The sequence below is a fragment of the Paramormyrops kingsleyae genome, chromosome 6 (genome assembly GCF_048594095.1).
Source record: "Paramormyrops kingsleyae isolate MSU_618 chromosome 6, PKINGS_0.4, whole genome shotgun sequence".
Classification (NCBI taxonomy): Eukaryota; Metazoa; Chordata; class Actinopteri; order Osteoglossiformes; family Mormyridae; genus Paramormyrops; species Paramormyrops kingsleyae.
In genome coordinates, this window is record NC_132802.1 from 17,350,757 (window position 1) to 17,366,626 (window position 15,870).

The following is a 15,870-nucleotide window of genomic DNA, read 5'->3' on the forward strand; positions in this document are numbered from 1 at the left end:
ACGTTCGACAGACTACATCCAGGAAGAAACTTTAAAATAAATCGCACAATGGTGTCAAAGAACCACTAGGTGGCGATAACTTATGTAAGATATTGTTCATTTTCGACATAATGTGTCACGTGAAAAATCCAATTTGATCTATGCAGTGGGTCTTGGTTTGTACTCAAAACCAATTTTTTTTTTACACTTTTTAATTGATCCTTATAAGTTAATAGTCACCATCCTGAAACTAATCAACGTTTTTAAAAGGTTTCCAATTATCGGTCTATTATTAACCAAGCTGTTTACTACCATGGGTTTATTGCACAACAGTTTATGCATCAATGGGAATGCTGGGAGCTCCAATAGGGGATACACTTTTCTATTGTTTTCTTTTAGTGAGAACAAGTATTTGTCAGACATAAAAGTATGTTTGGAATAAAGCATTGTCACCCAATTATGATGTTATATAGGCCTATTATGGGTACATTTCCTTGGGAGCTGGACTAGCATCCGCCTTGCCCTTTCTCTCTGCAAATAATCGTATATAAGGAACATCACAGAGCCTATTAATAATTTAGCTAATAATTTCTGGGGGTACGTGTCGCACGGTTATTTGCCTCTGCCCGGTAAAGGCAGGCAGTAAGCGGACATTCCGTAATTTACGGGAATCCGCAGTCATTCTGCGCCAGGCTCCCACGCTGCGTGGTTAACAAGCCCGGTTAGGGTTGCTGATTGGTTTATGGATTAATCTACGACAGTGTTATTAAAACATTAACGTCTTTGCCTGTACAGAACTGCAGTCAATACCATGCACTGATCGCGTTTACGCTACATCAACAAAAACGCTTCTCTTTGGGCCTGTTTCTGTTTTGTTGTTTTTCCATAAATACATAAAAAATGTAACAGTCCGGTTTCATCGCCATATCATGATCACACGCTGTTGTTGTGAAATGTTCCGTCACACGGGATCCCGGGGCGGAGCCGCTCAGTAGCTGTCGGGTTGCGGGCTTTACTGCACGTTAGCAGCTTCTAAAGCGTCGATCTCTCCTAAAATCAAGAGGCAAACCTCTACTAGGCAAACAAGACGAGGAATAGAATAGTATAATGGGCAACTGCCACACCGTGGGACCAAATGAAGCCCTTGTCGTTTCAGGTACAGTGATTTGCCTCTTGCTGTAACAAAGATGGCTCTTTGGGGACGGGAAGGCGTTCGGGGCTCCGCATGAACTGGCTGTATGTCCTACAATGCGAGCTGATCGCGCACTTCCACACAGGATAGTGCTAAATCTGTTTTTTTTTCATGCTTTGTTTATCTCGGCTAAATGTATGCGATTTGCGATTAATCTCCTGCATGAAAAAATAAATAAAAAATTCGATGGTCTTAAATGGGGAACAAAACATGGTAGTTTCATAATGCCTGCGAGCTACGCTCGTTTTACTGTATACGGTAATATGTTTTTTTGTATCCCGCTGCAGACTTATTTTTGCCATCTGTATTTTAATGGTAATTATATGATGGAGCTGTGCGCAGTCGCCTTCCCTGTGGGTGTGTGTCATTGTCTCCGGAAATGGTTAATTTAGTTCATCTAACGTGAATGGTCCAGGAGTGTATATACTGTGTGCTAATGGTAACCCAGCACTGCATGGCTATTGCATAATTTCCTAACACCATGACACTAGCCTCATCAAGGGTGAAACGACCGAATCCCACTTTTTTTTTATTGCGGTTTATACGATTAAATGCAGCATCTCTCCCCGCTATGGCGTGAGATTCTGTACTGGTTTATGGTGGAGGGATCAGGGATCCCAACCCCCCGTAGCTGGAGTCTCCTCACACTTCCGTAGTCACATAGACCCACCTAAACCCCCGTTCACTTCGCCACACGGAAGGGAGAGCATGTGTGGTACGGGTAGCGGTGAATTATATACTCCATATCCAGCGAGTAATATTTATTTGCGATGAACGTGAGCTTATATCCGTGGATCTGTTCAGGGTGGGTTTTAAGGAGAGGCTGGCTGGTAACTTTCCCTGCGAAAGGGCAGCTTTACAAAATTAAGTCGTAGCAGAAAATTAAGACCATCGATGAAGATGAAAACATTTTTTGGAGATAAATTCAAATCAAAATCCTATCGCTTCATACAGATACCAAGGTATGCATAAATATAGGCATACCGAATTGCACCTAAAAGTTAATAAATTGATATGGAAGATCGATTTAGAAAATAATCTCTGAATCCAAAGAACACGATTGCTGTTAATTGTAAATGCCAACGCAAATGTCATGAGTATGTAAAACTGAATAATAAATGAACATAAATCATTTCTTGGCAACTGCTCTGACTCCAGTCTATATTTATATGCTTTGATGCTGATATGAACATTATGATTATTTAATGATCGTTGTGTTTTTTTCCATCATTGCGTTGAGATTTCCTCTTCACAAACGGAAGCTTTCCAGGCGTTTCCCGAATACTAGATTTAATTTTCACCCACATAATACAAGGAAGCACTTAAACATTCGAGCTTAGTGCTGGTGCAGTGAGAATATTCTAGATATCTCAGGAATGTAGGCCTGTGTTTTTTTTTTCTTTTTTAGGATATAAACACATTAATCCTTAAACTGAACGTGTGTCAGTGTTAAAAAAAGTTCCAGTTTTTGTCTTTAGGTAGGATATATACGCTAAGAGTTTAGAATTCATTCATATATATATCTCAAAATGATAACAGAGCTATAAAGAGAAAATATGTTGTTAGTGTGGCTCTAATACAATATATGGGCTCTTTAGATCAGCAGACAGGCCCTGTCACCATTACTGGAAAAGCAGTTTGTGGAGAAATCCTAAGTGAAAGTCTTTGTTAGAGATAGTTTTATATATTAGGAATCACAAGACGACTATCATCCTGCAGTCAGAAAGTAGTACAAGAAATGCACAGGAACTGAACAGAGGAAACCAAATCTCTTTTGTTTCATCTGCATTCTTCATGCATTCTCTGTTTTCCACTGGGTACACCACAGCGGTTAGGCTTGTCGGTAGCTTAGCGAGGGTGAAGCTCTGATGGCTGACTGGTTAGTGAAAGATGCTTCTGGCCTTATTAAACCAGAGAGCTGCAGAAACGCAGCGGAGTCACTATAAATGAGATTAGATGAGGTCATACGTTAAATAAGATTAGACGTCATGAAGACTTGCTACCTGAGTACCTTCCATTAAGCTCATAATTCTGACTGACTGATGTTTAGTGGCAGATTGATTAAATGCATAATAACATATATATAATTTTTTTGGTAAATGTGTTCACTTCTGAGATGGGATGGGTGTGGATAGTCAAGTCCAACAGAGAAATATGCGGGTAGGACATGCCTAAAAAGTAATGAGGTGTTTGCTTTCAGGGGCACGATGCACGTTTTTTACTTGTTCTGCCCTGCACTGGAACACCGTCTGCCATTCACTGAAGCCTTTGTGGTCTCCTCTGGTCCCTCAGGTGGCTGTTGCGGCTCGGACCAGAAGACCTACGTGGTGGGAGGTTGGGCTTGGGCCTGGTGGCTAATTTCGGACATTAAAAAGTAAGGTTCTCCCTGCCTGGCCTGCAGCTGGTCAGGTGACCTGGTGACGTGTCCATAGATCAGCCCTGTTCACGTCGAGCTGCATGAGCATTACAACTGTATGAGTGTGGTGCTTGTAGCTGTGTAGTCCCTTTACGTTATGAGTATGGTCATTATGTCCATGTCCTTTTTTGTTGTTACTGTGTGGCCTTTATGTCCTTCTATTGTCCATGTCCTTTTCATGCATATTAGTGTGGTCCTTATGTGCATATAGACCTTTTATGTTGCATGAATGTGGTCCTTATGTCCATGTAATTCATTTTAGGCATATCAGTGTGGTCTTTATGTGCATGTTTTTGTCATATAAATGTGGCCCTTATGTCCATGAAGTTCTCTTTTGTTTTTACAGTCTGGGCTTTAAGTCCACAAATAGTCCTATTTAAGTGCATTCAGCATGGCCCTTATGTCCTTATAGTCCTACTTAGGCTACTTAGTGTGGTAGGGCTGGGCGATTATGGACCGAAAAATCATATCGCGATATTTTTTAGCAAAACAGCAATATATGATATACATTTCGACTTTTTTCCCCCATGGAGTAATGACAAAAAGGCAGTTCCAAGTCAGAGCCAAATGTCCCCAATGTCACACAGCCAGTTTTATTAACAGACAGCTGTACATGTACATGGAAAAATAGCTCAGAAATAAACTACCAGCATATATCATTTTACCAACCAGCTGCTCTTAGCTGGCTTGCCTTGTGTCTGTGTCTCTCTCCATGTTGTCGCTGCATGCAGGACTTGTGTGTGAGGGGGAGGGGCGGGACAGACAGACAGGAAGAGGAGAAATAGGCGAACTGGCGGCTCTAGTGGTATAATTTTAAAGCAACATAAACTATATTGATATAAACAATATTGTCTCATCCTGTATCTCATATGAAAATTTAGCGATATATCTTAAAAACTCGATACATCCCAACACAGCCCAGCAGTGTGGTCATTATGTCCATGTTGTCCTTTTTGTTGCATGAGTGTGGCCCTTATATTCATGTAATCCTTTTTAGTCATATGAGTCCATGTAGACCTTTGTTGGCATATCAGTGTGGTCCTTATGTCCATGTAGTCCTTTGTTGGCATATCAGTGTGGTCCTTATGTCCATGTAGACCTTTGTTGGCATATCAGTGTGGTCCTTATGTCCATATAGACCTTTGTTGTTGCATGAGCGTTGTCCTTATATTCATGTAGTCTTTTTTAATCACGTGAGTGTGGTTCTTATGTCCATATGCTCCTCTTCTGTTGTATGTGTGAATTCTAACCTTCTGCAGAACACCCCTGACACGTTTTGGTGTGTAGGATCATCCATGCTGTTCCTGTCAGACCTTTAACCCCCCCCAAATGTTGCTTGTTGGGTCTCAAGCTGACGCTTATCTGTCACACTGCTTGGTGTGGAGTTATACGGTGGCTGTACCCTTCAAATGATGTCTGGAGAAAATGAGATTAAACACGTCAACACAAACAATCGGTACCATATTTCAAATGATGCTGCCACCTTGTTTGTTCTGTGTGATGCCACACAGAGATCCTACAGGGCACAGAGTTTTGGCGATGCAGCAGACCCACATACAGGGCAAAAGTAAACAAAAAGAAACAGTATGTGAATCAATTCAATAAAGGGGATGACAGCTCTTTTAAAATGGAAGCTGCTCTCTTTATTAACAGCCACTATTGATCTAATACTACCAGCAACACAGACAGGGAAGCTACCGATTTATATTCCACTCATGGTTACACTCTAACGAAACACACGCATTCGTGGCAAACATTACACAGTTACGGCATTTTATATTAGCAGAAATGCACATATACACATTAATTTACACTATTTAGAGTACGATGCTGTGCACAGCATACTGGGAACTGCATAATTAGTCCTGCTGACCAACCCTGCGGTGTCACATTTATGTCAGCCAATCATGGACAGCAGGCGGGATCAGAACAAATGGAAAAGTTTACCTTGGGGACCCGACACAGGCAGTGCACAGGAACGGTGGTCACCACAGTGATTACAGCTCATACGACGTCGTTTTAGCAGCATGATGTCATTCCAGTGATTTCATTTGAAGTATATGGCCACCTTTAACTTCAGGTCTCGAACCCAAGGCACATTGCTGCTGTTACTGGCGGTGTGTAGAAGTCTTTGTGCCACTACAGACTGATGACTCACATATGTAATGGGGAGTTACAGTGGCATGCAAAAGTTTGGGCACCCTTGCTTGAAATGTATGTTGCTATGAATAGTTAAGTAGGCAGAAGATGAACTAATCATCAAAAGGTATAAAGTTAAAGATGGCACATTTCTTTAATATTTCAAACAAGATTTCATTTTCATTTCCATCATTCACAGGTAAAAAATACCAAAAAATTGAAAGGAACTGAAGCAAAAGTTTGGGCCCCCAACATGGTCGGTGTTTATTAACACCCACTTTGCCAGGTATCACAGCTTGTAATTGATTTTTGTAGCCAGCTAAGAGTCTTTGAGTTGTTACTTGGGGGATTTTTGCCCATTCCTCCTCACAAAAGACTTCTAATTGTGCAAGATTCTTGGGCCGTCTTGCATACACTGCTCTTTTGGGATCTATCCACATGATGTTTAGGTTGGAGGACTGTGAGGGCCATGGCAAAGCCTTCAGCTTGCCCCTCCTGAGGTATTCCATGTAGATTTTGAGGTGTGTTGTAGGACTCATCCCATTCTTCCCTCTACCAATCACATGTTCCCTGTGCCACTGGCTGTAACTCAAGCCCCAGGCACAATCGTTCCACCCCCCCCCCCCCTTAACGGTCAGAGATGTTTCTTTGTTTCTTTTCCTGGAAGTCGGCACCCTTTTTTCTCCAAACATACCTTTGCACATTGTGGCCAAAAAGTTCTATTTTGACTTCATCAGTCCACAGGACTTGTTTCCAAAATGCATCAGGCTTGTTCAGATGTTCATTTGCAGACTTGAAGCACTGAATTTTGTGGCTAGGGTGCAGGAAAGGTTTTCTTCTGCTGACTCAAACACGAAGGTCGTGTTTGTTCAGGTGTCGCTGCACAGTACAGCAGTACAGCACCACACCGGAGTCCTCTAAGTCTTCCTGGAGGTCTTTTGCAGTCATATTTTATTTGCCTTCCTAACAATCCAATGAGCAGTTCTTCCAGAAAGTGTTCATGGTCTCCCAGACCTCAGCCTGACCTCCACTGTTCCTATTAACTGCCATTTCTTAATAACATTATGAACTGAGGAGGCAGCTTCCTGGAAAGGCTTTGCTATCTTTTTCGAGCCTTCTCCTGCTTTGGGAACATCTTCTCCTGCTTTGGGAGCATCTCCTGCTTTGGGAGCATCTTCTCCTGCTTTGGGAGCATCTTCTCCTGCTGAGAGGAGCCCATGGATGCCGAATGTTGTGACAAGGTTTGCGGAGTCAGAGAATTTATTTTTTATAATGAATGTCTGGGACCTTGGTAACTGTTATCTGAGAGCTCTGATATCTTAGGGGCCCAAACTTTTGCTTCAGGCCCTTTTCATTGTTTTGGTATTTTGTACATATGAATGATGGAAATAAAAATGTAATCTTGCTTAAAATATTAAAGAAATGTGTTGTCTTTGACTATGCCTTTTGGTGATCATCTTCTCACTTAACGATTCACAGTAATGGACATTTTAAGCAAACGTTTGCATGCCACTCTATGTTTTTCTGGATATTTAATCATAGATTTTTGATTTTCTTTTCCTGGCTGTAATAGAGCCTTGTTGCTTGATAGATGAGTTTGTTTGTTTGAAGGACAGCTAATTTACAGGTTGGTTATGCCCTGTATTCCCTATAATCCGAACAGCACGGGCAGTTTATCCTGTATATTGCTCGGTGATGGCAGTTTCCGTGGGCGGTGTAGCTTATTTGCACCGTCCCTTATGCCTTTTCCGCTCTGCAGCTGAGCTGTGGGGTGGGGGGTGGGCGAGTGCAGAGGATGGTGGAGCCTGTCCAGGCATAGCAGCACTGCCATGGCTCCCCCACTGAGGAGAGGCTCTGTCCTTTTCTGTATCTGTGGCACGGGGGACCCGATGGGAGCCCCCCCCTCCCAGCCAGCCCACCATGGCAGCAGTTCAGTGTAGGTCCGTCAGTTTGTTCAGCTGCCTCTGTGTGCAGTGACTGTCAGGGATAAATGGGTGTGGCATCTGTTGCCTCGCTGATGTCAGCTGTTGCTTCTGTGGCTGACGGTTGACTGTGGGTGGGGGCTGAATATCCCAGCAGCCCATAACTGGGTCCTGTTTTGGGCCTTGGATCTTTCCTCTATTCCATAGGGTATCTGCAAACCACACAGATGTTTCTGCTCTGACTGTAAGACTGGAAAACTTGCCAAACTGCCAAGGCCTTGGTGGCTGTTTTATTTGGGGAACTGGTCCCAGTAAAACGGAACAAAGATGGGACCAGATTGTTTATCAGCAGCTGTTCGTTAAGAGTCCCTGGTTAAAAATTGGCGTTATTTGCACAACACGACTTCCCAATGATCTCAGGTCAACAGGGATGACCAAAAGGCTTATGAACTTTGAAATGGGGTCGTGAATATTTCACTAATTTAGTGAGTAGATAATCCAATAAGTGAGGCTTCAGAATAATCGCTCTGAGAGAGAGATCAGAACAGCAGTAATACCAACAGTGACACGCCTGGCTTTGAGATGGGGTGTAGTGTTGTGTTGAGTGTAACGTGTCACAGGTGATGGTCAGTGACACTTATCGTAATGCCACCTCCGCTGCTTACTGAGTTGGACCCCCGCCCGCTTGCTGGGGACATCCGCTGGTCTGCACGGCCTCGTGGGCCGTCTGCTTCCTATTGAATGTGCGCCGTGCTCCCTTTCTATGTGACTAACAAAAGGCTTTATACGTCTGCTGTCCTGCCCCTTTCACGCCATCCCCTGCTGCGTAGACTCTCTCTGGAAGTTATGACCATCCTCTGTCGCTGCGAGAATATCGAAACGTCGGAGGGTGTCCCCTTGGACGTGACGGGGGTCGCTCAGGTAATGCACCGCTATAGGACACGCCTGGGGGGTCCGACACACACCGAGCAGGACTCTAACCGTGTGCCTCTTCTTCCCCCCCCTTCTGTAGCAAAGGATTCTGGGAATTGCAGTCCCCTTCTCGCTCTGTCGCTGTCTGAGTGCTTTGGCAATAGGTCCCGTAATGACTGTTAAACTAATCCATGGTAAAAGGAAAGGGGGAAAAAAGGCTATGAGTCTGTCTGCTGGACTCTACCTGTCCAATTAACAGATAATATCCAGCTGGGTATCCTGACTCTCAACAGCATTACATCATGCACTGTTGCCAACGCGCTGGGAAGGTTGGGCTTCATTTTGTTGGTGTTTGGGGTTACTTTTGACCCCCCCCCACCCCCCCCCCACCCCTTTTTTTTCATTGCTTACCAAGAACGTGCCAAATTGTTTACGTTTTCCACAGGATTACCCTTGAGATTATGACCCTGCAGCCCAAGTGTGAGGATGTAGAGACAGCGGAGGGTGTAGCTCTTACTGTCACTGGGGTTGCACAGGTAAATGCCTCTTCAGCTCGCTTTTGGTCCAGCCTCACCCAGACCTCCGGCGATGTGCAGACGTGCAGCGAGTGAACAGAGTCACTCCACAGGCTTTGTTGAAGGCCAGTCGCTCTCCTTGAAGTGTCTACACCCCCACTAGCTTTCCTGTTCCTCTCCGCATATACCACACGTACAGGCAGCCATTTTTAAGTGACCGTTACGTTTGTTAATTCAGAGATCCTATGCTAATTTTGAGAAGTAGTATATTGAAACAAAATTTTTCAGACCTAGACTGTACCTGATGTGGGGGCGTATTCATTTCGCAGGGAATGATTGACCTTCAAAAGAAGAAAAACATGTGTTAACTTAATGTTTTACTGTTTTACCTGAAATGCTAATCTGCATCCATACCTTCCCTTTCTGTTAGTTTTATTATTTTGTTCTCTCTGTGCAAAGATTAACAGTGTGTTGTTTGCAATATTAGATGCTGTCAATGAAAGTTTGAAAATCACAGTCATTCCTTCTTACAATCTTGGCCCATTGGTTCACCATATTAAAACTGCAAAAACTTTTCTCCTCACTCATAGATAATTCAGTAAAGCGTCTGCTCTCACCTGCAGCCAATCAGAAAAACATCTCCATAATGGTCATACTCATTTGAACCTTGGCTCAGTTACTGGTGTTTGGTTGCTCTTCTGGAGTGGGCCTTTGCTGTCCAGCCTCCCTGTGGTTGGCCTCTGATGGGCCTGGACCTCAGCTTCTGGTTTCTTATCGGTAGGATGTATGTCTGCCTGTAACAGCCTGCAGTCCATGCATTTAAGGAACAATTGTAAAGACAGATTTATGGAGGTGTAGCCTAAGCACTTCAAAGCTATTCAGATGCATGGATTCACTTCTCATCCTCACCGTCGATGGAGAAGATGTCAGGGCTCACTGAAGCCTTGAGATGCTCATCTTCTCTCCATGGATGTTTCCAGACCACGCTACTTCAGTGCAGTTAGAACATGTACCCCTCCCCCGCACTTGCTTGGAAAGCTGACCTTGAGACCCTCAGCTGTTCGGGTGTATGTTCCCCGTGCGCCACCCAGTCGTCGCCCCGGGAAACCGTAGCCCCCCCTCCCACCCCTTGTGTGGGAGGGGCTGACACAGCTATTGTCCCTCCTTAGGTTTCTAGCAGCACCACCCGTGAACCCCCACTGCTTTCATTCTGTGGTGGCCCCCCTTCTATAGATGAATGTAATATGGGTTACGCACATTAAGTGCTCCTGAATTTATAAAGACTTTGGGGCATGTAAGAATTTTATTGCTGATTTACACTGGAAACCTGTGGTCAACATATTTTGTTATCCAGAATTAGAGGTGGGCTCCACACTTCAGAAGAGCATCGCATTGGTTTGCTGAAGTGGGATGTTGGTGTGACAGTCCTGCTTTGATGGGGGGGGTTTCATCCTGAAACTTTCTGGCTGTGTGGCGAGCGACTGTGTGGTCACAAACTTAATAGAGATGAAGAGGGCACATCTTCATCTTACTCATGCAGAGCAAGAATATGGTTTGCTAAGTAGCCTCAAAGATAGCTCTGTTGCTTTAATGCTTGTTTGTCATTGTGGGCTAACAGGACGTGTATGCTAACTGAATGTGTCACATGGGAGTGTACAGCAAGGATTTATATCTTTGTTTAGTGTCCTTTGTCAGACCGGAGCCTCACAATGACAGAAACCTTCATTAATTGTAATGAGGGTGTCCTTAAATTTCTAAGACTGTTTGTAACTAGATATCTACAACTAGGTATACATTTTTAAAGGCAAAATAAGCCAAAAAAGGCTTGGATTGTACTACATTTGGAAAGATCCAGAAATTGCTTCCATTAAACAGTGACCAAGTATGAGGCTCCCATCTGACTCTCTGCATCACTGTCATGCTATGAGGTGGTTCAGGCACATTATACAGCCACACGGTGCTCTGATTACTGCTCTCATTGTTTCTCTGCTGCTCTTTCTCAAATCTTTTTGAAGCCTGCACTGAAGACCCCAGGATTTCCTGACCGACTTCTCTGGATCGTCTCATTAATGCTGTTTTGTCTTCTTGCTAGGTGAAAGTTATGACTGAGAATGAGCTGCTGGCTGTAGCTTGTGAGCAATTTTTGGGAAAGTCTGTGGTGGAGATCAAAAGCGTTGTGCTGCAGACGTTAGAAGGCCACCTACGCTCCATTCTGGGTATGACTTGGTGGCGAATGGAGACATTTGTGTGATTTTCGTACTGAAGCCCTGCCTTGGAGCACATTACAGGCATCATTCCCGGTGACCCATGACCTTTCATTGCCAGGCACGCTGACCGTGGAGCAGATCTACCAGGACAGAGACCAGTTTGCCAAACTGGTGCGTGAGGTGGCTGCTCCTGATGTTGGTCGCATGGGCATTGAGATCCTCAGCTTCACGATCAAGGTCAGAAGGGTGGCCTGTCTTCGCTCTGCCTTCACTTTCCCTTGTTATGTGACACGGACATGTCAAACACTTTGAGGTCTTCTCCCACAGGATGTCTATGACAAGGTGGACTATCTGAGCTCCTTGGGAAAGACCCAGACTGCCGCCGTGCAGAGAGATGCAGACATCGGTGTGGCGGAGGCTGAGAGAGATGCTGGGATCAGGGTAAGTTCACCCAAGATATCCTCGCTGTGGTCGCTATGGAGAAACAGCTGTTCTGTGCAGTGATGCCTTTCGCTGGAGTAGTGTGATGAGGATTCGTTTTTCAGGAAGCCGAGTGCAAGAAGGAGATGATGGATGTCAAGTTCCAGGCTGACACTAAGATGGCGTATTCCAAGCGAGAGCTGGAGATGCAGAAGGCAGATTTCAACCAGGAAGTGAACACTAAGGTACCTGAGCCAGGCCCAGTGAGACTGAGACGAGACTGAGACAGCAATGTGCTGCACTTGGGTTGTTAGACTGAGACGAGACTGAGACAGCAATGTGCTGCACTTGGGTTGTTAGACTGAGACGAGACTGAGACAGCAATGTGCTGCACTTGGGTTGTTAGACTGAGACGAGACTGAGACAGCAATGTGCTGCACTTGGGTTGTTATTGTTGTTACTCTTGTTGTTATTGATGGTGTCATTTTAATGCCCTGACCAAGATACACAGTTGGAGAATGCATGGATGATGTTCCCGCTACATTTTTATTATGTTCTGCATCTTCTCAGACATTCTCCATATTATATTTTGTGAATGTCAGTGTTTTAATGCCTAGAAACACACCACGCATTAGCTGCCGCAGTTATAGCATTGAACCTCAAACCCAATGTATTGGGTGCAATGTTTCCCGCATCCAGAAAGCGGAGGCCCAGCTGGCGTACGAGCTGCAGGCCGCAAAGGAGCAGCAGAAGATCCGGCTGGAGGAGATAGAGATTGAGGTGGTCCAGCGGAAGAAGCAGATCACTATTGAGGAGAAGGAGATTTCCAGGATGGACAAAGAGCTCATCGCGACGGTTAAGAGGCCCGCCGAGGCTGAGGCCTATAGGATGCAGCAGCTGGCCGAAGGACACAAGTAAGATCTCTTTCAGATCCTTGCGTGCTTTTCAGAAGATGTTCACGTCCGTGATTTCACTAACTCTCCCGCCTGTTCAGGACTCGCTGTCAGGCTGTTACCGATGTAGTTGCTCTTAGCGTTGGGCAGCTTCGGGTTAAATGGCGATCCAGTTGAAGAACTTGCAACTTCCCCATCCCACGCCCAACAGGATTAAGAAGGTACTGACAGCCCAGGCTGAGGCCGAGAAGATCCGGCGGATAGGGGAGGCGGATGCTGCCTCCATCGAGGCTGTGGGGAAGGCTGAGGCCGAGAAGATGAGGCTGAAGGCGGAAGCCTACCAGCAGTACGGAGATGCAGCGAAGACCGCCCTTGTGCTGGAGGCTCTCCCCAAGGTGAGAGCATGGCTCGCCTGGAAATGGCGACGGAAGTGCATCTGTACATCAGCTTTCTGTGCCGAGACATGAAATGCACATCAGCAAAGACCTGTTTGAAACAGACAGATGCAAAAGGCCTTTTGTTCCAACTTCTTAAATAACCTAGAGCCAAATATGATCATATGTTGGAGGAGATTAAATCCATCCCTATGAGCCTTGAGAGTAGCCAGACCACCGGTCCTCAGAGAGCCACTTAAAGCCACACTTTTGTGTGTCCAGATTGCAGGGAAGGTAGCTGCCCCCCTCGCCCGGACCAATGAGATCGTGATCCTGAGCGGGGAGGGGAGCCGCATGACTGGGGAGGTGAACCGCCTGCTGGCGGAGTTGCCCGTGACTGTGAACGCGCTGACGGGCGTGGACCTGTCCAAGGTGAGCAGGGAGAGACACACCCACACAAACACGAATGCACCTTCATATCATCTGCCAGTCTGCCCATTATAGCTCATATTAAAGGGTGTAAGTCAGACCCTTCTCAGTGATGATGATGATGATGATTGTGGTAATTCATGGTACGATACAAAAGAAAAAAAGGGCAATGAAACTTATTACCACTTATTACTACCAGAGTTCCCCTTTGCGCAGGACGGAGTTGCGGATAGCTGACATCCTGCTCTGAGTTTAACGTGCGCGTCTCCCTTTCTGCTCCACAGCTCCCTCTGCTGCAGAAGATGTCAAGCGCTCAGGCGTGAAAGCAGTTACAGAGCCCTAAAGAAAGTCTTTCTTATGCACTCATGTCGACTGCCTTCAAATGCAAACACTTGAAAGTTTTTTTTTTTTTTTTTTTTTTTTTTTAAAGAAAAAAAACAAATGAGTGGATTTTTTTAAACCTCTGGTGCCTTAGTACAGTAGGACCAGACGACCACCTCTGTGTATCACCTCACCTTTTAAATTTTATTTTATTATGAAGCCAGAATGAAAGACCATTTTCAGTGCAGTGTGCAGTGCCTATATACTGTCATGTCATAATACAGTTAATTTTATTTGTATTTTTTTAACTTTTTCCAGTAAAATTATACATATATTCGTAGGCTTTTAGAATCTTATTGTTTTTTAAGTCCATACTATTTTTCTTGCATATTTGTTGGGCAGCCCTGATTAAAGCTGGCCTTTGTTGTCCCATAGTTGCATGTGGTGAATCACCTGTATCCGTCTGTTCCTGTGATTTAGACGTCGTTAGACTGCTCTAGGCTGGAGTCGAGCCGTCGTTTCAGGTATAATTGAAGCCCGTGTTGATTTGTAGGTTTGCATACTAAAGTGTAAGAATGTCTGTAGTGATTAGAGCTGTACTTCCCTCACTGCTGTGTGTTTTACTCTTACTTCCTCCATCTTTTGTCCATGTGGCACATTTGTAAGGTAATGCCCGACTCTGCGGCCCGGCGTGTTCCAGATAGTCACCCCCTTTATCTTTGAAGGCACGGTGTTTGCTGAGAAAGCCAGTCGCCACATGGCTCATCAGGACATCAGGAAGAAAGAATGACTAGGAGTTGCCGTTCTAGCTCTCCACTCTGTTACATAGTGCCTACGCTGCGTCTAAGTGATCGGTCCGAACGGGGCGTCTCAGCACTGCTGTGAGGCGGGTCTGCCGCTTTCTGTCCTCCTTTTGGTTTATTCCGGAGGTTTTGTGCTGTCGTCCGCCTCACCGTTGATGCTGGACTCCGGAACCACACCCTGACTGCCACCGTGCAGGAGAGCTCCGGTCAGTCACATAAAGAACGCAGGAACGTGTGTGATCTTTCTGTTTGTCCTGATTGTCTGAACATGGAAGTCATAAACATGACAGTTAGTGTCTGTTAGTACATGAATGTGCATTACTGTGTTTGTGCATCTCTTTGTACATATATACTGAGTCATATGTAAACTTGTGCATGGATACATACCAACAAATTTGGCCGTTTAGAAATTAGCTGTTACTGGATGCTGTCAGTCCTCCTAAGGCAGATAGGTTCCTCACAGTGTATGCAATGGACTCATCATTTGCGAGACCAAAGATCTGACAACTGTAGATATTTACGCTCTGTATATTTGCACGGTTTTAGTCTAAGCTTTCCGTAGGTACCTGGGTCACTATGCTGTGATATCAATGTGAAAGTGCAACTTGAGTTTTTAATTTTGGGCTGGAAACAGTTTCAGATGTCTTTCTTCATGCTCTCGTCAGTCATATGCAGTCATATGTTTTTTGTGTTGTTTTTATTTTTACACTCCTTGGCCAAAGTTTTACTCATGTTTTAGCATAACCCAGGTTACTCTGAATGAGCTTAGTGATTTTGAAATCATTTTTTGTATGTCTTTGTCAATGGGGATATTTTAGCACCTGACCTATATATTTTTTTCCAACAATTAACATCAACTTGATACCTTATAAGAATAATAAGCTAATAGGAATATGCATGTTATAATGGGCAGCACGGCAGAAAGGAAATCCTTAAAGTAACACTTAATTTACACTTGTGCCTGCAAACATTTTGTTTCGCATTTTAAAGAGATGTACTCTTATACTGAAGTCAGATTTCATGGCATCTTTTACGTTTGATTGGCGCAAATGTTTTTGTATTCTGTTAATGTAAAAATATGAATATTTGAATATTAATGTTTTGCATTTATTTGATCAGTTCAGATTTCACTTTATCTTAAAGTTACACCTGTTTATAAATAAAAAAAATGTTTAAAAGGTGTGTATTTAAGATTGCTGGGTCTAAATGAAATCCATATATCTGCACCGGACACTACTACCTGTGATGCTGTTTGCTGTTTCCTGAGTGCTGTCACATGTCCCGTGTGCCCGTTCTCCTGGTTTTCTCTGTGTCACGTGTCGCCTTTGCCCTGGATCATCTCCGTGAC

The 15,870-nt window shown here is 44.4% G+C and overlaps 1 protein-coding gene across 2 annotated transcripts; it reads left to right on the forward strand.

The window, feature by feature from the left end:
- The first annotated feature begins 707 nt into the window (after window positions 1-707).
- Window positions 708-15,704, forward strand: LOC111854746 (flotillin-2a). Of its 2 annotated transcripts, none has more exons than XM_023833030.2 (11): window positions 708-1,135; window positions 3,464-3,545; window positions 8,479-8,569; window positions 11,168-11,291; window positions 11,401-11,519; window positions 11,610-11,723; window positions 11,828-11,947; window positions 12,402-12,616; window positions 12,807-12,990; window positions 13,252-13,401; window positions 13,683-15,704. In XM_023833030.2, the coding sequence occupies exons 1-11, from the start codon at window positions 1,087-1,089 to the stop codon at window positions 13,719-13,721; spliced, it is 1,287 nt and encodes a 428-aa protein (XP_023688798.1). In that variant the 5' UTR covers window positions 708-1,086; the 3' UTR covers window positions 13,722-15,704. The 2 variants fall into 2 exon arrangements, with proteins under 2 accessions (XP_023688798.1, XP_023688797.1); XM_023833029.2 differs by lacking the exon at window positions 8,479-8,569 and adding an exon at window positions 9,006-9,096 and having other exon boundaries at window positions 715-1,135.
- Window positions 15,705-15,870: the final 166 nt, after the last annotated feature.

Bases quoted from the DNA above. Each gene is read 5' to 3' on its own strand.
- LOC111854746 (XM_023833030.2), top strand. From the start codon at position 1,087: ATGGGCAACTGCCACACCGTGGGACCAAATGAAGCCCTTGTCGTTTCA. The intron at 3,546-8,478 runs GTAAGGTTCTCC...CCTGCTGCGTAG, and splicing joins CTAATTTCGGACATTAAAAA to ACTCTCTCTGGAAGTTATGA. The intron at 13,402-13,682 runs GTGAGCAGGGAG...TCTGCTCCACAG, and splicing joins CGGGCGTGGACCTGTCCAAG to CTCCCTCTGCTGCAGAAGAT.